At 40.1% G+C, this 22,967-nt stretch overlaps 2 protein-coding genes across 2 annotated transcripts in view; both read left to right on the top strand.

Annotated features, from left to right (window-relative positions):
• LOC311109868 (uncharacterized protein) overlaps nt 1-22,967 on the top strand; it is a 309,567-nt gene that overhangs the window by 210,199 nt on the left and 76,401 nt on the right. The window lies entirely within an intron of this gene.
• LOC311109494 (uncharacterized protein) lies at nt 9,143-12,761 on the top strand (the record flags this gene model as incomplete). Its single annotated transcript, XM_084152413.1, has 6 exons — nt 9,143-9,155; nt 9,266-9,328; nt 11,216-11,269; nt 11,479-11,595; nt 11,823-11,912; nt 12,071-12,761. 5 exons carry the CDS (start codon nt 9,143-9,145, stop codon nt 11,906-11,908), a joined length of 333 nt encoding a protein of 110 aa, XP_084008539.1. The 3' UTR covers nt 11,909-11,912; nt 12,071-12,761.

The following is a 22,967-nucleotide window of genomic DNA, read 5'->3' as shown; positions in this document are numbered from 1 at the left end:
TTTGGCTGGGTCGCCCAAAAAGTTACATATCGTAGCTTTAAGCAGTGTTTGATGCAGTATGAGAGAGGCTGTAGTTAATGTTTTCCTTCTACGTGTGATTCTGCAGTGGTTACGGTTCCGTTAACTGCCAACCCCAAAACAGGGGAAGACGACGCAGACAAAGCTGAAAAGGGGCAGGAGAAGGGAGGTGTGTATGAAACTTAAGCAGATAGTTGACCCGGTAACAGAGTGCTCTGGGAGTTACATTACACTCAACCCATATTTGTCCTGGATGATTTGATGCCTGTAACATTATACTGTGTATTATAAGGATAGAGGGTTCATCTAGAACAGGGGTGTCAAACTCATTCCATGAAGGGCTCAGTGTCTGAGGGCTTTTGTTTTTTTCCTTTCAATTAAGACCTAGACAACCAGGTGAGGCGAGTTCTTTACTAATTAGTGACCTTAATTCATCAATCAAGTACAAGGGAGGAGTGAAAACCCGCAGACACTCGGCACTCCATGGAATGAGTTTGACACGTGATCTAGAGGGTTACTAGAAATGATCTCATTAGAACAAGTTTGTCCTTCTGTTCTCATTAGCAGATGAACCCAGTGGATCCAACAGTCCTAAAGATGAGTCAAAGCCTGAGGGTAAGACACAGTGGCATTCACCTGGAATTCTGCCATCTACTATGTTGTTGTTTACCTTGAGGATTGATAGAGCAAGTTTGTGGTCCAGAATAGACAAACTAGGGAATCCCTGTACTGTTTGATTGTTGTAGCTTGTGAGGGTGTGAAGGGAGACCAGGGATGTGTGTGCACATGCGTGCTTACCTGCATGTGTATGTATGATTAAGTCCAACTCTTCTGTTGTGTGTTTTCTTGCCAGAAACCACACCGTTGATGGAGTATGAAGACAGACTGTAAATAATCCAGTGTTTTAGGATGGTAAGTCTGAGTCTGAGAAAGACAGTAACCACAAGATTTATTAAGAAAGCATTTGGAAGTGCTCACATTGTTATTACATTGTTATTATGTGTGTGATCAACATGTGGGATTTTTCTTTTAATTTGGATGCCATGAAAGTCAAACATTGAAGAGGTGAGATTGGTGTTGGCATTCTTAAAGCCAGACTCAGTGTCAGTTTCGTCATTTTGTTTACTTTGTATGTTTTGTTTTGTCGCTTCAACAAAACAAACCCAGCCATGATGTCATAACATACTCTAGAGTCTAGGCTACCTGAGAGAAATCTGACCTGCAATTTGTAAACAAAGCTGCTGTATTTATAACATAAGACCAAGAGTTTTTCCAGACCATGTGACCTGACCAGGGAAAAACTCCTGGTCCTAGTCATTAGTAATGTTTTGTCTGATGAGCTCTGATCTCTATTGCTTCCTTCCAGGTGGTGGTCTTCCTGGTGGTGAACTGAGGACCACAAAAATGGGGTTTGAAGGCTCTCAGTACATGCCTCCATGTCTGTTACATTGAGACAAACGACCAAGAAGAGAGAAACTGTTGGAGATGTTTTTAATGTACTATACATTTAAAATGGAAAATAGGCAAATATTGCACATAGTAACTTGCATTCAATCAGATGAAGTACAGTGAGCTACAAAGTATTGGCACAGAGACATCTTTTGTTATTTTGGCTCTGTACTCCAGCACTTTGGATTTGAAATTAGATAATGACTATAAGGTTAAAGTGTAGACTGTCAGCTTTAACCCGATATGGATGAGAATACCCTCAAATTAAAGCTGACAGTCAGTCTGCACTTTAACCTCATAGTCATTGTGTCATTTAAAATCCAAAGTGCTGGAGTACAAAGCCAAAACAACCAAAACACGTGTGACTGTCCCAACAATTTTGGAGCTCACTGTATAATGTGATGAGCCGTGTGCTTTATGAACTTACAGTACTTCAGACATTTGAGGCCAATATTTGTATCTCAGAACATTTGGTGATTGACAAAAACAAGAGATTCTTACCCTTTCTCACTATTCATACCTCGTCTTTACAAATCTCCATCAATTTGTGCAGGTTGTTTTTGTTGTTTGAAGCCATAGTATCAATCACTTTGTGGTTGTATGATACCTTTTCAGGTATTTTCCCCAGAGCGCTTTATGCCAACCCACTCCACTTTCTGTTTTAAATCGCAGCTTGTGAATGTCTTATATCATTTCATAATTTACTAATTCTTCAAGCCTTCACTTGACATATATCAAGGAATTTGTACAGGTTGTTATTGTTATAGTTATTTTTCTCAGAGTATTTTATGCCAACCCCCACAATAGGCAAAGTCTAGTGTAGGGAGATAGTTGGTTGAGAGGAACCAGGCCTGAGAGGTAGAGCTCATCCTCATCTGCCTTGTAAAGAGAGTGCTCTGCAGTACTGAGATGTTGTATTACTAACAACAATGGTGCATGTCTATTTGTTTTAATACCTAAATATTCCTTCAAATTTCCCTATGGTATACAGTGCTGCTTGAAAATATGTGAACCCTACAGGGCTGTCATTATTTTTGCTATAAAATATTAAAATAAACATAAAATCCTTATCTAAACCCCAATTCGTAATAAAGACATTCAAGTAAATGACAAACAAAAAAGAAATGATATTTTCATTGTTTATTTAACAGTAACTCAGATTTGATGTGTCCAAAAATATGTGAACCCCTTCAGTCAATAGCTTGTGGCACCTCCATTAGCAGCGGTAACTTGGACTAAACGTCTCCTATAGCCAGTAAAATCAGTCTGACATCTGTTTTGAGTGATTTTTGCACACTCCTCCTTACAGAATTCAGCCAATTGAGTGAGGTTTGAGGGGTTTCTGGCATGAACTGCCCGCTTCAGGTCCTGTCACAGCATCTCGATTGGATTTAGGTCAGGACTTTGACTTGGTCAGGACTTTGACTTGCCCAATCCAAAACACAAATCTTCTTTCTCCTGAGCCATTCTTTGGTAGATTTGCTTGAATGCTTTGGGTCGTTGTCTTGTTGGAAGACCCATTTTCGTCCCAGCTTTATCTCCTTGACTGATGGCCTGACATTCTGTTCAAGAATCTCCTGGTATACCTTATAATTCATGGTTCCCTTAATGATGTGGAGTCATCCAGGTCCAGAGGAGGAAAAGCAGCCCCAGATCTTGACATTCCCACCACCATGCTTGACTGTTGGGATAAGGTTATTTTGGTGGTAGGCAGCATTGGGTTTGCGCCAAAAATAGCGGTGTTGATTGTGACCAAAAAGGTAAATTTTGGACTCATCGGTCCAGAGACTGGACTTCCAGAAACCTTCAGGTTTGTCCAGGTGGTCTCTGGCAAAGTTAAGACTGGGTTTTTTTTTGACAGCAGAGGCTTCTTCCTAGCAACCCTCCCATGAATGACATTTCGATTCAGTGTTCTTATTGTTGAAGCATGCACAGTTACCAGAGATGCAGCAAGGGAGGTCTGCAAATCTCTAGATGGTATGTTTGGGTTGGCTTTTACCCTGATTTATTATTGTTCTCGTGGCTCTTGGGGATATTTTGGAAGGGCGTCCACTTCTAGGCCGAGTTGCTGTCATGTTAAATGCTCTCCATTTGTAAATGATTTGCCTCACAGTGGACTGATTATTTTATAGCCTTCCCCAGACTGATGTGCTCCCTCTACCCTCATCCTGATGTCCTCTGCGATCTCCTTTCCTCTCGGCATGGTGTGCTTTGCATTCACCTGGATGGGTAACACCAAACTGACCAGGTTTCTTATCTCTATTTATCAGAGTCCCGCCCAAACTCTTTCCCAATGATCTCTCCTTTGATTGGTTCATTTGGTAGCTAATTATTTACCCACCTGATTCTACTTACCTACTTGATTTAACCAATGCAACTTGGGGTTCACTTATTTTTGCACCTGCACTAATTCCTTTTTAATTTTGTTTTTCTACTACACACATGATTTCCTCTACACCAACATATGGTATTGGTAAATATAAACCTGTTATGTCAGATCACAAAGACTGGTTCTGATTAAAATAAGATTTCATGGTAAAAACGGAAAAAAGGTCTCACATACTTTCAAGCAGCACTGTATATCTGAGCGTATCTGTTTTCACAATATAATTTTGTCACCTGGATTTTAATAAAACAATTCTCATATCTGTACATCAATCTGTGATGGACCAAAGTAAGGAGTAACGGCGATGTTCACTAGTTGCCACCAGATTGGTAAGAACATTTGTTGGGAAAGACAACTAACCTGGGAATATCCCAGGTTTTAGTTTGTTTACTAGTATGTCTCAGGTAATTATGTTACAGAAGAAGATGTTATGAATTAAGACCAGCCACATTGCTTTATTTTGGGACTGGACTGTTCTAAAATGGAGTCCTGGCACATGCAAAAACCTGTACTTGTACAATCATTGTATGTATCCCTGTTTAAACTCCAGACCTCACACTGTAGTGGTGTGTTGATGACTGAATGCTTGTGTTGTCCATGTACACACAACATCTGAACACCAATTCTGTTTCAGCACTTTGCCTTAAGAATGTATTTTTTCCAAACTTGATTGGTGAAAGCAATACAGAGGAAGGTCCGTATAGAGCTGTGCTGAGCCATCATCAACATACTGTACGTATCCCTATCTGAACCCTTCAGATCTATGAATACTGAGCTAGGGAAAGGGACTAGTTGACACTAGACTTAGAGATCAGTCTCTTTGCATGCACTGGATTACTTTCTCAGCCAGGTTCACTAAACGGATCACACCACAGGACTGACGATTCCTAAATCAAGTGTCAACTCCTTCCTTCCGAGACATGCTGCTGTGATAAACAAATGCACTTCAAAGCGCAGTGTGTTAAAAATATTTTATCTGCAACGATTGAATTCCAGCCTGCATATACTGCCAATACTTTGTGGATTTGAGGTGTTTGATATTTATATTGTTTCAATAAAGGAGTTGAGTTCTATATTTTCTTTTCTTATTTTGACCTCTGACAGTGATCACATTTTTTACTAACCTGATAGGTGAAAGAAATATACTTTATATATGATCTGTTATCAGTGTGTGTGCGCATGTTTGTTCCAATTCTTGCAGTATTGCTGTGTGTGTGTGTGTGTGTGTGCCTCTATATTACACTGGGGGAAAAAAGTATTTAGTCAGCCACCAATTGTGCAAGTTCTCCCACTTAAAAAGATGAGAGAGGCCTGTAATTTTCATCATAGGTACACGTCAACTATGACAGACAAATTGAGAAAACAAAATCCAGAAAATCACATTGTAGGATTTTTAATGAATTTATTTGCAAATTATGGTGGAAAATAAGTATTTGGTCACCTACAAACAAGCAAGATTTCTGGCTCTCACAGACCTGTAACTTCTTCTTTAAGAGGCTCCTCTGTCCTCCACTCGTTACCTGTATTAATGGCACCTGTTTGAACTTGTTATCAGTATGAAAGACACCTGTCCACAACCTCAAACAGTCACACTCCAAACTCCACTATGGCCAAGACCAAAGAGCTGTCAAAGGACACCAGAAACAAAATTGTAGACCTGCACCAGGCTGGGAAGACTGAATCTGCAATAGGTAAGCAGCTTGGTTTGAAGAAATCAACTGTGGGAGCAATTATTAGGAAATGGAAGACATACAAGACCACTGATAATCTCCCTCGATCTGGGGCTCCACGCAAGATCTCACCCTGTGGGGTCAAAGTGATCACAAGAACGGTGAGCAAAAATCCCAGAACCACACGGGGGGACCTAGTGAATGACCTGCAGAGAGCTGGGACCAAAGTAACAAAGCCAACCATCAGTAACACACTACGCCGCCAGGGACTCAAATCCTGCAGTGCAAGATGTGTCCAGGCCCGTCTGAAGTTTGCTAGAGTGCATTTGGATGATCCAGAAGAGGATTGGGAGAATGTCATATGGTCAGATGAAACCAAAATAGAACTTTTTGGTAAAAACTCAACTCGTCGTGTTTGGAGGACAAAGAATGCTGAGTTGCATCCAAAGAACACCATACCTACTGTGAAGCATGGGGGTGGAAACATCATGCTTTGGGGCTGTTTTTCTGCAAAGGGACCAGGACGACTGATCCGTGTAAAGGAAAGAATGAATGGGGCCATGTATCGTGAGATTTTGAGTGAAAACTTCCTTCCATCAGCAAGGGCATTGAAGATGAAACGTGGCTGGGTCTTTCAGCATGACAATGATCCCAAACACACTGCCCGGGCAACGAAGGAGTGGCTTCGTAAGAAGCATTTCAAGGTCCTGGAGTGGCCTAGCCAGTCTCCAGATCTCAACCCCATAGAAAATCTTTGGAGGGAGTTGAAAGTCAGTGTTGCCCAGCGACAGCCCCAAAACATCACTGCTCTAGAGGAGATCTGCATGGAGGAATGGGCCAAAATACCAGCAACAGTGTGTGAAAACCTTGTGAAGACTTACAGAAAACGTTTGACCTGTGTCATTGCCAACAAAGTATTGAGAAACTTTTGTTATTGACCAAATACTTATTTTCCACCATAATTTGCAAATAAATTCATTAAAAATCCTACAATGTGATTTTCTGGATTTTCTTTTCTCATTTTGTCTGTCATAGTTGACGTGTACCTATGATGAAAATCACAGGCCTCTCATCTTTTTAAGTGGGAGAACTTGCACAATTGGTGGCTGACTAAATACTTTTTTTCCCCACTGTAAATAGCAGATTATTCAGTGCCTCACAAGCTTTTCTTCCTGCTTTGTCTTTGTCTCTCTCTCCTGGATTTACAGAGGCAGTCCCTAAACCCACAATCACTTCTTCCTGAAACTCCAACAAAACCTCCTGCAGTCTGACCTATGAAGGGGACGCCACTAATGCTGAACCAGTCACCTACAGCTGGAAAGTGGGAGAGGGGGCGTGGGAGGTCTTAGACAAACAGCTGTAAGAGTGACAATGGCAAATCAATCAACAGTTACAAGTACAGCTGCAAGCTGAAAAACTGTTAGTGGGGAAGTCAGCGAGCCAGTTGGAGAAGTGTTTGGCTCAGGTGAGTGGTAATGATAGGCCACGGCATTAGGTATCCTAGCGGTTAAGAGCGTTGGGCCAGTAACTGAGAGGTCGCTTGTTCGAAACCCTGAGCCGACTAGGTCAAAACATCTGTCTGTGCCCTTGAGCAAGGCACTTAACCCTAATCACTCTGGATAGGAACGTCTGCTAAAGGACTAAAATGTCAATAGGCCTGATCATCATTACTGATGATTATGTTATTACATATAACAAAAAAATCTAATCAGTCTTCATTTTAGAGTCAAACAGTACTGGTACTGCCATTTGAATTGCTGCCGGTGACCGTACCCTACTTGTTTTGACCACTTGCATTGGTGTTCATAGAAAATTGACCAGTAGGGACAATACATTCTTAGTATTTAGTAACGGAGCACTTGCTCATAGAATCTACTGTAGTTAGATGATTTGTTGTGGTGCAGGTTAACATAATAGTAACAGTGGTAACATTCCCCCTCTTACTTGTTAGTAGGCAACCTTTATGACAGGGTTTGGGTACATTAGGTTTGTGTTTTGGAAATTCCCAAGGCTACAAGAGTCACCGCACGGAAGTGAACCATCTTATTGTCAACATGTGGGGTTAGTAAGTGCCAAGTTGTAGGTGAGTGGGAGCAAGCAGTACCACTATTTAGCAATGTGAGTAAGAGTCAGGCCAGACAACAAAGACAACTGAGAAACTAAGATAAAGAGGCCTCCCAATTTAGGGAGGGGAGAAACTTATGAAAACATGGTGCAGAATATTGTGAGAACGGCAATAACTGAGTAAAGCAGGGAGTAGGATATGTGTGTGTGTGTGTGTATGTATGTGTGTATGCATGTGTGTATATGTGTGTGTGTGTGAACTGAAGGTCAGTAGAGCAGTTTTAGAGTGGAAAACTACAGCCCGCCTACAGAGGGAAGGGATTTCTTTTTGTATGACGTATGAGTATAAAAGATGGACTCTGAAATTGTGATGGCAGAATTCTCAATGAATAAATATCTCTGACCATGCAGACCGGGACTCTGGCCGTTACTTAAATCCCAAAAGACTTACAACCTTTTGGGAGACGCACAGAGACACTAAAATAGTTTGTTAAAGAATTCACATAACACCCACGTTTTCCACTCGCAGACAATCAGGGATTATATGGGCCATTGGGATATCAATGGCATTCGTGTTTGAGTTGCATTGTAGTAGGAACTCTCTGCTGTATTGGATTCCGCAGCCAGCAGCGTTTTCATCATTTAGTCCATCTGTAGCGGGTACACGATCAACAAGATCAGTCCAACACCCCACCACTGTAAAGCCATCGTTGACAGAAGGTTTACAAACAAAGTGTACAAATTAAAAACATAAAAGAAGGTTACACACACTGCGGGATGCAACAGAGCCTCGCAATCCAGGAACAGAGTTGCCTATCCCTGATCTACTGTATGTTACAAATCAAATAGTTGTATCATCATCATTAAATATTGTCACAACAAAGATGTTTGAGAATGCTAAACAGGCAAGTCATCCAGCTCATTTAAGACGTCATGAAGCAGAAGTAGGATAGATGCTCATCTGCATATCTCAGAATATCACGAGAACATAGATTGATTGCTATTTTATTTGAATTCTGTTGTTAATTACTTTAAGTAGGAAGTCGCTGTAAGCATACTGTGTCCATAATAAGTATATAGGTTGTATGTTGGGAGCTTTTGGGAAAGAGCACAGTTAGAAAGATATGGCATATAGAAGCAAACCGGATGGACATCATGAAAATGATCGGAGAGGTTGAGAGTAGAAGAAGTTCAGGAGCAAAAATAAATAAAAATAATAATTATATATATATATATATATATGAAATAGAATTATTATAAAATTAACTCTGTCCATAAGGTGTAGATAGTAAGTATAGACCGGAAGTAGAGGCCTGGGCATTGTTGTTCACTAATTTACTCCAAGTAGGGAAAGGATGGTGGGGTTGAAAAGTAATAAAGGGGAGTATATATATAAAAAAATATAAAAAAAAGGGGGGATTGGAAGTGATGCAGACAATTACATTGATAGAAGATACAATCTATCTGCAATATTAAGCTGATCCAACCCCCGAAAAAATAAAAAATAAATAAATAAATATATATATATTTTTAAAGGAAGTCGCTGTTTAAATCAATGACACTTGATGGTAAGACACAGTGGCATTCACCTGGAATTCTGCCACTTAGCATCCTTTTCATTGTCATCCAGAAGTGAACACAACAAATACTAATGTGGTCTGTGTATGAGAATGTTAAGCTCAACTTTTCTCTCTTCTCTTCTCCTCAACTAAAGGCTGTGATGGAGTCCAGCCAGAACAAGGCAAGTCATCCAGTTCATTTAAGACTGTATAAACAGAAGTAACTTATTTAAAGATGTATTATACAGCAATCACTCCTCCATTCCTGGTTGATAAAATTCTAATAGTTTACCTAATTTCATTTTATGTGAAAAAACAAGCAGTCATTGTGTAGAGAATCATTGTACCATCTAATCATTGTACCATCTAATCATTGTACCATCTAAACCTAAAATATATTTTCCAGAACCAAAAATATTGTATATTCAGCTGTTTGAAGCTGCTGTGCAAAACCAAAACGGGAAGCATAGAAATAGCACACATAAAACAGATCTTAGACTTGCTTTCAATGGGAATGAAAGATCTATAACTCACATTTCTATGTGAATTTCGTTGGGTCGCCCAAAACGTTACGTATTGTAGCTTTAAGCAGTGGTTGATGCAGTAGGAGAGAGGCTGTAGTTGATGTTTTCCTTCTGTGTGTGATTCTGCAGAGGTTACGGATCCACTAATGGCCTTCACCAGAAATCTGTTTTAATTGTATTAGGTACCTTTACTCACTAATGTGTGTGTGTGAGAGAGAGCGTTCACAGCTATAATCCCACCACCCAGAATATTTCCAAGTTTTACATGTACATTTTCTCATCATAACCTTATGCAAACTTAAAGGGCAAATACCTCCTAAATTCAAGGAACCTCTTCTACTCTGTTTTCTGTAAACAATGTTGATGGATGGTGTAACTTTACACGGTACGCAGGCAACAATCAAAATTATGTTGATGATCAGGTCGCCAACCGCGGAGCTTCAGGGATTCTCTCTGGGGTTGCCATGGATACAGTTAACAGCGCTGTAGGAGAAGTCTCCTAGAGATTACTCCATGAATCAGAATAATAACAATCAGCACACTAACACAGGTGTTAACACTAACACACCTTTTACATGGTACTTCTATGGGGCCATTTTGACAATGCAGATATGTGGAGATGTTGCCAGAAATGTTTCTCACATTTGTCGTGGCATTTATTTGAAGATTGTTTTTGTTGAGACATCTACATACAGTATGAGAAGGTGATGATTACTAATGTGAGTTTAAAGTTATCGGTGTGTGGGCTAGCCTATATAAAATGTGAATGATGCAGTTGGAATCTGCAAGGAAAATGTGCTTTCAATTAACTGCCGTGATGAGTATTTGAAATAACCTGTTTGGTTTTGGTTTCTCTTCAAATCTATGCATTTGTGCACTGTTAAAATGTCACCCATAGAGGTAACACTGTAGATAAAGATTCTGTCACCTCCACCCTAGTTTGTACGTTCCAAAAGCGAATTATTAAATGTGCTTCAGTGTGAGTCTTCTGCTTTATTTGATCTGCTCTATGGTTGTCAATCAGGACATTTTGAGTTCTTAGAACTGTTTCCATGTTGTTTTGTTTGATATGACTGTTGATGATTTAGAGATGTGGCTTGTTTCAGAACGTCTCAAGACCTTTGCAGGTTTTGTCGTCATAAAGCAGAAGTAGCATTAGATGTAGCATAGATGCTCATCTGCATATCTCAGAATATCACAAGATCTTAGATTGCTATTTTATTTGAATTCTGTTGTTGATGACTGTAAGCAGGAAGTCACTGTGTATGATGCTATGCCTACTGGTATCCTTTATTGTGAAGTTATTCTTGTTGTCAAAATGTGGGGTTAGTAAGTGGTAACTTGTAGGTGAGATGGTACTGCCACAGACCTTTGCTAGAATCAAGCTTTGACTATTGTTCCAAGCAGATGCAGGGTTATGCTGAAATATCAACTGTGAACAAAGTTTTCTTCTTTAAGCTCTACTAACAACAGACAATATAGGAGTCATACAACCCTTAACGGAGGAAGTTGATTTAAAGACAAACTTTGCTCTTCTGTCCTCAGGGACAGCTGGCAATAATGCCAACAGTGTTAAGCCGGTGACAAAACCTGAAGAAGGTAAGTCACAGATGGAGGTGATCGTGGTATTCCACTGGAATTCGACAATCGAATAGGTTGAGGATTGTTAGAACAAGTCGGATTTGAAAAACATATATTTTGGTGGGTGGGAGGGCTTGCACTGTCTACGAAACCACTGTTTGGGAAACACTGGTGGTTCAATAGAAAGGTTGTAGTAAATGTTTTACCCTCTCTGTGTGTTTCCTCAGGGGGCAATGATAAGACTAAAACGGACAGCAGTGTTGGACCAGTAGGCAAGGATGAGACTAAAATGGCTGGACCAGGGGGCGACCTAAACACAGCTGAAAAAGGAGAGGTGAAAGCAGGTGTGTATGGGAAAGGGATAGTTCACCTCAAGTCCCGCTGAATAAATGGCTAAATGTACAGACCTCAGTCTCAAATAGATGGGAAAGACTGGTATCATCTTAAACTGTCATAAACATTCATAACACAGCAGGAATCAGTGCCATTGTAATTACAGCATTCTTGAATCACATTAATTCTGAATGATTTAATTTCTCCAGTTGAGTTCTCCTATTGCGTTTTCTTGCAGAGGGGTCCATGCTGCTGAACGAAGACAGGGTGAAGTACCACAATGACAATGGAGAGGGGGCAGCAGAAGGGAATTCAGTATTGTAGGACGGTAAGTTGGAGTGTGATAACAATGTAGACTGTTTTCACTTCATTTCCCTTTATTGTGCAATACTTCTACCCCACTCTGGCCAACTCACTATAAGTAGACTGTTAGTCTGTTACCAACTCTTGTTCCTACTGATTTATTCCTAACTGACGTCTCTCTAGTCAGGGAACTGTGGACCAGAGGTACACAGAGGATCATGAAGACAAGAGAACCCACTGTCTCATCTGGGCTACCAGCGCTGGAGGACAATGCGCTGTAATGTCCAGAGAACATTTCTATATCAATAGACTGATTGATGATTGGTGAAAGGGAGGTCCATTTATAAGAGTCACCTGTCCATTCACATAGTTAAGGTCAGTGTAGTTGAATGTTGTTTTGTAAATAATGTCCAAAGCTGCAGCTTCTACTCTGCATATTTCTGAGCTTCCACCTCTGTCGTCTCTTCTATTTAAGAAGAAGTGTATGTCTAGCAAGTGTGATGCACATGTCAAGATATTGGTCAAAAAGCAGAGTCATTTCACTGGGGGGGGTAATTTGCTTCTCATACTCCTACATAGTTAGTATCCTACTTTGGCAATCAGCATTTCTAATGTTATTTTTCCATGACAATTTGTATCAGACTTTTGGTAAAAAATCTATCGTTTTTGCTCATATTGACATAATAATTTTGTACTACAGTTCTTTTAACCTGTATATAAATCTAATGTTGTGCATGTATGTATGTAATCATATCACTGTGCTGTGTGTGCTGTGTATAGTGTAGTGTGAGCAAGGCACTTAACCCTAATTGCTCCTGGAAGTCACTCTGGATAAGAGCTTCTGCTAAATGACTAAAATGTGTGTTCTGCCTCATGCCTATTGTATTGTGTGTTTGTGTCACAGGGAGGCACCAAACAGTATGGAATAACCTAATCTGAATTAATCTGCAAAAAGGACCGTCATTACTTTGTGTCACTGTCAACCTAAAAATATGTTTAGCGTACAATGGATATTGCATAGCTGTGAAATCGCTAGCTAGGTTATTTGACCTTTGTCATACGCTACATCCATCCTATTTGTTTAAATGGAGTGGCTCAACAAGCAAGTTTGACGTTAACTTTTACAGAAAGCTCATGTCTGCTACGTAGGCTGAATACATAGCCTCAGTCAACATACTATAAAACTGTTTGTTACAAACAAACTAGAAAATTGACTTAAAAGAAAAGGCTCCCAGTGCCTCTGAGGACGGTATGGTTGATGAAACTACGGAAAGCCACTCATTTCCAACAGAAGAGAAGCAAAGTGGCGGGGGATTGTTGGGCGCAGGGTTGCCAGGTCAAGTTACAATTTGTAGCCTAATGACTACTCAAAACCCGTCAAAAAGGCATGGAAACTAACCCAATAAAAAAAATTCACGGCAAGAGGAGTTGCCATATCTATTCAATAAACCCTTTTCCCATAACGTTATCGAGCCAATGAAGAAGGAATATCGTAGTAACTTGTAACGACGTTAGAAGTAAAATTTGGTTCCTCAAAATAATGATTGCAAGCTATGACATGACCTAATAAAGGAATTTGAATATGTGGCAAGAGAAAATATAATTTGCCCTTGTTAAACTTGCCAGATCATTTTCCATCAATGGGTGTCGATTTAACTCGTTTGACTTCTATGATTAAGCAATAAGGTACAAGGGGGTAATATGTCTACATCATTTTGCCGACAAGCAGTAATTCTGAAGGTGGATACTGGTTCTACCTGTATTTACAGTAGTGTTCAGGTGTGCATGAACAGTACACCTGTTGCCTATTGGTACTATCTGATGTGTCCTCATTATTGAAGTAGCTTAGAGTATAAATGTGGGAGAAATCTTCAACAGCTCAGAGCTTGTGATCTTGCAACATAAAGCAACTTTATTTAATCATTTTTCTTACAGAATCTTGGATTCGAAAATATATGAGAACTGTTAAACTAATCTCTGTCTACTTCATAGAGAAGTATAGGTGTACCCTCTGGACCAGTAGACACCAGCTCAGATACAGCCTCTGTACCAGAAGAAACCAGTTGAAAAGCACTTATTGAATATATAGTTTGTTTGACAAATATTTATATTATGTACAGGGAAGGTTTGTTTCTCTTCAGTAAACTCATCTCTTTTTCTATCAATTTCTACTATACATAATAGTATCATTGTTTTCCTGTATGGGCTGTCATGTTTAGCCTAGAATACTATCATTTTTCAACTTTGAATAATGTGAATTATAATGAAATGTTGATCCATGCAACAAGATGGCAAAAATGTATTATGTTTTGAGGAAAATATTTCGTTGTATGAATGTTTTTGTGTGCATGTCTCAAAGCCTATAGGTTAATGGCTAGGCTGGTGAATCAAAATTCCTCACTCAGTGTACAGGAGGAAAATTAAATGAACTATAATTATTAAGTTACCTTTAAATATTACATTATTGCCAACTGTTGTTACATTATAGCACAGTGATCCTATCAATTCTAAATTCTATATGTAATTCTGTACATTGTAGCCAATTATACACACAGGGAGGCGTCAAAGACCAGGTATGGGCACGACTACAGCAAGGAATATTCCAGAAGTGGTTAGAAAAAAATTGATATTAAAGTTATGGCATATAAACATAATGCCAGGTGTAGGTATAGTGTGATTGTATTGCAGCTATTAAACATTATTTACAAGTCAAATGGAACATAATTTTATTTTCCACCACCTTATTTTATTTTCCACAAAGAGGTCAAACATAGGAGGAACTAAACCTAATTACTTTCACTTTCACAGCCTCTGGAAATAAAGATCAGAAGTAGGCTAGATGAACCACACAGTGTTTTAGCATGTCTCATTTGAATTTACTGTTATGTATTGTAGTGGTAAATATATTATGTTAAAGCTTGGTCTGACTAAAAATCTTGTGCATAACCCATCTTGTGTTGGGGGCCTTGGGACTTAATACAATGCACAAAGACTTCTATCCGGTTGGCCTTATCAGCAGGTGGCTATGAGCAAAACCCAGGCCATAAGTCTCTCAAGTCCTCCCAAAACTCACGAGATATCTCCTGAGGATACACACACACATACACACACACTTACACACATACACACACACGCACACACACACTTACACACATACACACACTTACACACATACACACACTCACACACATACACACACACACACACTTACACACATACACACACTCACACACATACACACACACACAAAAAACCCCTTCTCTTAGGCCGGAGACGGAGAACCTGACTCAGAGCCAATGAAATGGAGATGACCTCGACCAACTCATCAGGACCAATGGGGAGATCGGAACTACTAGAATCAACCTACTTTATTTTATTGTATAAAATGTCAGCACACAATGGTTAGGGGCGCGCTCTCAGATATCTCCCTAAGAGGTTGACGAGACGCGTCCGTGCACGGAGAATTCAGATATCTTTACCTCTGAATAAACTGCCTTATATCATACAATCATCCACCTTGTCCGAAAGTCTCTACTTGGTCTCCGTTCTCCAGTAAACTGTTTTATCAACAAAACTTGGTAGCAAGAGGATGGTTTTCTAAACTCTGAATTCGGTCCATAAAAGTTGATAGAGACAGGAGACAAGTAAGAGACGGATCTGAAAGGACGGGTGACCTGTCCGCAGGAGCAGCCGGGAATCCAGCTCGCCTCAGGAAACTGATCTAGACGGCCGTCAATACAAAGGTAAGCAGAACCTGTTAAAACAAAATCTGCATATTGTATTGTAGGATAAACCCAAATTTCGATCAGTAGTACTGGGCGTGAGTATGGATTACTGTGACATTTATAACATATCTATTATGACTCAAAGGCACATATGTAAAGATATCTGAATTTTTTAGTCTTTTTCCTGTTGAAGTGTGACTGTCTAGAGTTCAGTCTAGTTACAGGGGTTCACAAGAGACGGACCGACTTTTATTTCCTGTTGAATTGTGGCTTTCTAGTGAGAAGCCTATTACAGTTTTGGCCCACAAGCGATGGACCATTTTATTTGATCCACAAGAGAAGGATCTGGTGACTTGATAAAAAGATTCAGATAGTCGGGTTGAGAGAATTCCGTGAGAATCCAAGATTCAGATAGTCGGGTTGAGAGAATTCCGTGAGAATCCAAGATTCAGATAGTCGGGTTGAGAGAATTCCGTGAGAATCCAAGATTCAGATAGTCGGGTTGAGAGAATTCCGTGAGAATCCAAGATTCAGATAGTCGGGTTGAGAGAATTCCGTGAGAATCCAAGTCCAGAAAAGGTTCTCCCGACTAGACGCCAGTTGAATGGTTTAAACTACTGGAAGTCTCCTATGAGGAGAATAAAAAAAATAATAAAAAAATACAAGTTCAAATAGTCGGGCATTTTGGTTGACGTGGCACTCAACTATTTGTACTGTGAGGAACTCAAACTGAATTCGTGTGTTGATGTTGATATGTAATGAAAATGTAATTGTTGAAATGATAACCTGAATGTTGTGTAAGATTGGTCGTGTGTTGATGCTGATATGTAATGAAAATGTAATTGTTGAAATGATAACCTGAATGTTGTGTAAGATTGGCCGTTTCATGAGACTAACTAGTTGATAACTTTTAAGAGGACCACGGAGTCCTATTTTGCTTGTTATGTAGCCGCTGAGCTAAAAGCTGACTTGAACTTTTCCCCTCTTGTGGAAGTTGGTATCTCCTTAGCCCCTAAAATTGGATTGGTAATTATTTTGGAAGCGCTCGAGTTTGCTAATATATTCTTCCAAAAGGGCGATTCTGATACCTTTTGGGAAAATATATAATAACTCGAATAACTGAAAAACAATAATAACTTTTGCTAAATAATTCCCAAAATTAAATTGATAATTATTTTAGGAGCGCTCGAGTTTGCTAATATATTCTTCCAAAAGGGCGATTCTGATACCTTTTGGGAAAATATATAATAACTCGAATAACTGAAAAACAATAATAACTTTTGCTAAATAATTCCCAAAATTAAATTGATAATTATTTTAGGAGCGCTTGGGTTTGTTAATGTATTCTTCCAAAAGGGCGATTCTGATACCTTTTGGGAAAGTATATAATAGCTCGAGTACCTGAAAGACAATAATAACTTTTGCAAAATAATTCCTGGGATTAAATTGATGATTGTTTTGGGAGCGCTCGGGTTTGTTAATGTATTGTTCCAAAAGGGCGGTTCTGATACCCTTTGGGAAAATATATAATAATTCGAATAATTGAAAAGCAATAATACCTTTTGCAAAATAATTCCTAAGAAAAAGTATTGAACATTCTTTGTGTACGAGGGTGGGACATCAGAGATAAGTCTGAGTCAGCGCCAAGAATACATTGCTGGTTTCGGCCAGTGACGGGCTAAGTGCACCAAGATAGTCTAAAAAAAAAAAAAAAAAAACTGTATAAACCATGGCAACCACTACCGTCCCAAAACTCAAGTTTAATGAATATCTAGATCAAAAATACAGGATAGAGCGGGAGTGGTGCTGTGTTTTATACTAAGGAATCTCCTATGCTAAATAAAGATAAACGTATCCAGAATGTGTCGAACTACGGATTGACGCATTGGTGGATAAGATTTGACCCACAACTAGATTCCTAAAGGGACCCAGTTTGAACTGAGACCTTTTGCATAAATCCTATTAGGGGAGGTCCTACCCTATAGGTTGCGAGGAGGTAGAAGTTTAACTGTGGCAGAGTTCTAGACATTAGGTGGGGGAGAATCACCGAAAATTGACCAGAGGTATTAAATTCCCGGGGATGCCAGTTATCTCTGTGATTTCACACTTAAAACGTTCCATATAAATGGTTGTGTGAAAGGTACAATTAAGCTGAGATTAAGTCTTTCCTAGTGATTGAGTTGTCTAAAGAAAATCCTTTGATAGGGATCCAGTTGCTTCTGTGACTTCACATAAGTATAAGGTTGTGTGAAGGGTGGCAGTTGAACTGAGACTATGTTTTAGGACGCTCTGGTAACCTAAATTTTTTAAGGTATTGTATTCTAATTGGCAGTTTTGTTTTGCTGTGTTTATATTTTAACGTGTCTGTGTTTTTATGTATTATAACGTGTAATGGATGATGGGAAGTTATAGTGAGACTTATGAGACCGAACACCAATCTGTGGAATTGAGTGAATTTGACCTAGGGTTTCAGGAACCGGGGACTGGGGAGACTGATATCGAAGTTGTGCATGATTCTAGAACAAGCGTGAGATAACTAAAGCGTGGTGTGTGCGGTGTGTAGAGATTACTGCATTGGTATATGTGACTGGAATTCTGATTCTTATGATAATAATTGCATTACAAATTATATAAATTAGCCTCTTTATATGCGAGGGTGTCATACATGAGATAAGTCTGTATTTGATACCGATAATACATCCAAGATAGAGAAAGCAAGATGGCAGGACCAAACATAACCATACCCAAATTCAATGAATACATAGAACAACGAATGACAGGGAGAGTGGGTTCACGAGAGAAGGATCCAGAGAGTCAGACCGGGGGGGAACTGTGTGGCTAGGAGAGATAGAAATGTGTATTACTTAATGACAAACGCTCCATGTACCAATAGGGTCGGATGTGTAAATGTCAATTGTTTAATGGATATTGTTTAATGATGAACATTCCTAGTAAAAATAAAATAAAAATAAAATATATAGGATTTCGATAGTCTTAAAGTGTATAAGCCTCATCCAAAAGCTCGAATATTTGTTCGGTGAAGGATGTAGTTAAAGTGAACAGTGGTAAATGAGTGAGACTTATGAAACTGAATAAGGTTTGTGCAGGGACAAAATTGACATGGGTTGAAGCCCTGCCACTGGTTTTGATGGCTATGAGAGCATCACCAGGGGCAGGGACCCATCTCTCTCCTCATGAGATAATGTAAGGGAGAGAAATGCAAGGTCCACCAAGGGAGGGAGGTCTTATGCCCGCCCTTGATGTACAACAGATAGGAATGATTGAATATGTGATGAAATTGACGGAATTTTCTGCAGCACTCTCTTCTCAGGTGTAGAAGGCCCAGGAGGGGGAGCTGACGGGTAACACGCCACCACTGAAGGTAAAAAATGGGAGACTGGGTGAGGGTGAAAGTCCACAAAAGAAAGTGGCTGGAACCCAGGTGGACTGGACCGTACGAAGTGAAGGAGGTTACTTCACACTCAGTCCAGGTCAGAGGTAAATCAGGAGCACCCTGGCACCATCTAACACACTGCACACCAGCCCCCACTCCTTCCAGACCAATGTCTGAAGTAAGAGCTGATTTGAGCAGCGAGAACCAATCCTGACAACACAATGAAGAAACCCTTATGGGAACAACAATCTCACTCAGGGTGAAGAAGAACTTTTTCCCCCTGGGAGAGATTGGGAGCGTCTGAATGTTTGTATGTATGTTTTCTGATAGGAATTGGACTCCTGCTGGGCACTCCTTATGAGGTGTTGTTCTTTTACATTACATTTGAGTCATTTAGCAGACGCTCTTATCCAGAGCGACTTACAAGAACAATTGGGGTTGGGTGCCTTGCTCAAGGGCACATCGGCAGGTTTTTCACCTAGTCGGCTCGGGGATTGGAACCGGCGACCTTTCGGTTGCTGGCACAATGCTCTTAACCACTAGGCTACCTGCCGCCCCGTGTTGTGTGAAGCTATTTAGAATTACTTGTTAAATTGACTTATAATATAGAAGAGGTGGCTAAGGGATTTTTAACAGTACCAACCATGGGGGGGGGAAATCCTCACAAGAGGTCCCAGAATTTACTGGGGACAAGAAATGCTTGATATAATTAAAATGGAATCCAGGGATAGCTTTAAATCTCCATTATATAACCAGGTGGAGGGAGAGGTATGGTTTTGAGGGACGTCTGGACGGAGATAAACTCGAATCCATGCTTAAACAGATACATACGGTGTGTAAAGGAGAAATAAGCAGTGAGAGAGAGAGAGAGAGAGTTGAGGGGGCCAGTACCCACTGACAGCCTTACCTAATCTATTGGCGGGGAATGAAAGGGGCCCAAGCAACCTTAGATGTATACAGTAATAATAATAATATGCCATTTAGCAGACAGGCCATGAACTCATCAGGACGTGGCCAGAGCGGTGGAGGGAATGACCCGCCCCAAAGCAGGAATAGTAAGGTTTGGGCTGCCGTTAGAGGGCAGTGGGTTTCAGGGGATGTCCATAGGACACTTTTGCAATGGGCCGATTACGGAGTCTTGTGTAGTGGCCTCGGAGAGACATGCAATCCATCATGAGAGAAAGTCAGACAGGAGAGAGGAGTCCATCCCCCAGCTTTGAGTGTGAGAAAGAGGAAGATAAGGCGTGACTAGTCCTTGAGGGAGAGATAGTGGACTCTGGTGGGGGGAAGACTAAGGAACCCTTTGATCCAAATTGTGACTTAGCACTTCAACAGGAACAGAGAAACCTAATTTGGCATTGACAGTAATGGGTATGAAAATTAATTGGATGATGGGGTTTTGTGTTGAATTAGAGACAGTGAGACTATTAGTCAACACCTGGGAGTGGAAATCAGGAGTCCTCATGACCTGGCTGTTTGGTTGTTGTTTTTTAATTGGGGTTTTCAAGTAGAAAACAACACACCTAGTATGATGTTAATAAAGTCTTGTTGTTTCAATTTTGGAGGGTTTCAGCAGGTCAAGGGTGATAGGTCTTAGAGGAGCACACAGTGAATTTTATGGAGTTTTTTAGCTTTTTGGCTGAGTTTGGGGTATATATGATTTCTTATGAGAATGAATGTCATGAGGACTTAATGAACACTTGGGATAACTAACATTTATGAAATATTTAGAATAATGGTAATTGTTTAGTATACTATGGGATTAAACAGTTCGTTAAATGATTTCAATGGCCTCTGAACTCTGTTTTAACATTCTGGTGTTAATTAATCATCCACACTAGTACATTCTAAAGACATGAGAGGAAGATTTTAGCATAGTTTATTTTACTAAAGTTGAGGGTAATTTATAGTACTGTGAAAATTGTGAAGAAGATTATAATTTGGTAATAATATATTTGATTTGAACCATAAATAACAGAAGAGAGAGTGGAGGAATGGCAATTGGATAATGAAATACCAATATTAACTAAAGTGATTGTTTAGGTAGGTGGTAATATTGACACATGGCCAAATCATGTGTCAAAGAGGGGGATGGGTATTAAATATTAAATATATACGAAGGAGAGGACAAAATACTTTATTAAATATATACGAAGGAGAGGACAAAATACTTAAAAAAAAAAAAAAAAAAACATGTATGATAGTTTATTAACCACACCTGTATGTCAGAGATTTTGTGCCCCACAGGTGAACTAAAGGAGAAGGTGACCCACTCTATCTAACCAGGAGACCGAATCAGGCCTGGCGGGAAGGGCCCTACCAAGCACTGCCTTTGCCAGCAGAAAAGCTGAGAGATCCATCTGGGTGCATGTCACACACTGTACAAAACCAGCTACACCTGACGAACAAACACAGAGTTAGGAGAAAGATCCGATAACCACAAGGGTCCGGGGGTTGGCTCCTTAACGAAGATTCCCTTACCCTGTCTGATCATCCCTGTGTGAGTTCGATAGAAGGTAAAGCAATGGGTTGGCCTCTGGCATCTGACATGTGCTCAGGGCAAGGGTGGGGATTCACAGGTCTCCCGACGGTAGGTAGCTGTCTGATTGTGGGGGCCATATTCCTAACATACTCAAACCCTTCTGATCAGCCGAAAGTAGTAGTTAACCTAAAACAAGTTGATAAAATGATACCTGAGCACAGTCTATGAAGGCATAGGAGACAGCTAGACGTAGGGAAAGGGGAAGATTAGGGACTTTAGGGGAGGACATCACTATATGTATGTCACCATGTACATCCTGGGACTATGTAGCTGCTCATATCGAGAGCGTGGGGGATATGTAAATCTCCATACACAGTTTGGGGACAGGTGTAGTGTTGCGAGGGTAGGGAATTACCAGAAATGGCAGTGCGACCCATAGAAGGGTAGGTACTGTCTGAAAGTCTGAAGTACGCAAAAACAGGTTTATGACCCATGCAAACCACCTGGGAATGTGGTGAAAGAGTCTTGTAGTAACTTGAACTATCAGTACCCCCGATAACAAACTCATTCCGACCTAGGTTGCCTACGGTTGAAGTCTCAGGGGATTCTAATCGTTTTTCTAGGACTAGTAAGATAGGATACAGAGTAGGGCATCTTAGCTCTGCTCCTACACAGAGAATATCACAACTGAAAGAGAACATGACTAATCTCTCCTATTTGTTGCAGACAGAGGATTATAGGAGCCAAAACCAGGCCCGTGCTGACATCTGATGGATGTGTGGTGATAACTGATTGTGAACTCAACTACATATGTAAACAATCAAACGTGTCAGAGACTGGTGAGTTGTCAAATAGAAAGTAGGACCTCCTCCCGGGATCCTTTGATGAAAGGATCCTGTGATGGGATAGGAGTACCTCGAGAGGTTACAGAACAATTCAAAGCTAGGAATCAGACCACAGTTGAGTTTGAATCAAGTATTTTTTGTTGGTCAACAATTAATAAAAACTTCGATTGGATAAATTATATTTATTATAACCAGCAAAGATTTATAAACCACACTTGTGATGCAATAAAGGGATTAGATGAGCAGACAGCGGCAACTATCTTAATGACAAAGCAGAATAGAATAGCGTTGGATATGCTTTTGGCTGAGCAGGACAGGGTTTGTGTTCTGTTTGGATATATGTGTTGTACTTTCATCTCCAACAATATAGCACCGGACGGGCCTGTGACCAAAGCGCTTGAGTGACCATCACCACGCTGGCGAACGAACTGGTTGAGAACTCTGGTATTGATAGCTCCATAAACGGTTGGTTTGATAACATATTTGGTAAATGGAAAACTATTGTTGTGACTATTCTGGGTGAAGTCATGGCCTCTATGGGTATACTTGTTCTTTGTGGATGTTGCCTTATTTCCTGGCTGAGTGACTGGTTTGGTGAGTACTCTTCTATGGTGGTTACTGGATTTCAGACCCT

The sequence above is a fragment of the Coregonus lavaretus genome (genome assembly GCF_964263955.1).
Source record: "Coregonus lavaretus genome assembly, chromosome: 35".
NCBI classification, from domain to species: domain Eukaryota; kingdom Metazoa; phylum Chordata; class Actinopteri; order Salmoniformes; family Salmonidae; genus Coregonus; species Coregonus lavaretus.
Note: the sequence above shows the minus strand (reverse complement) of the source record. Positions and strands in the feature narration are given on the sequence as shown.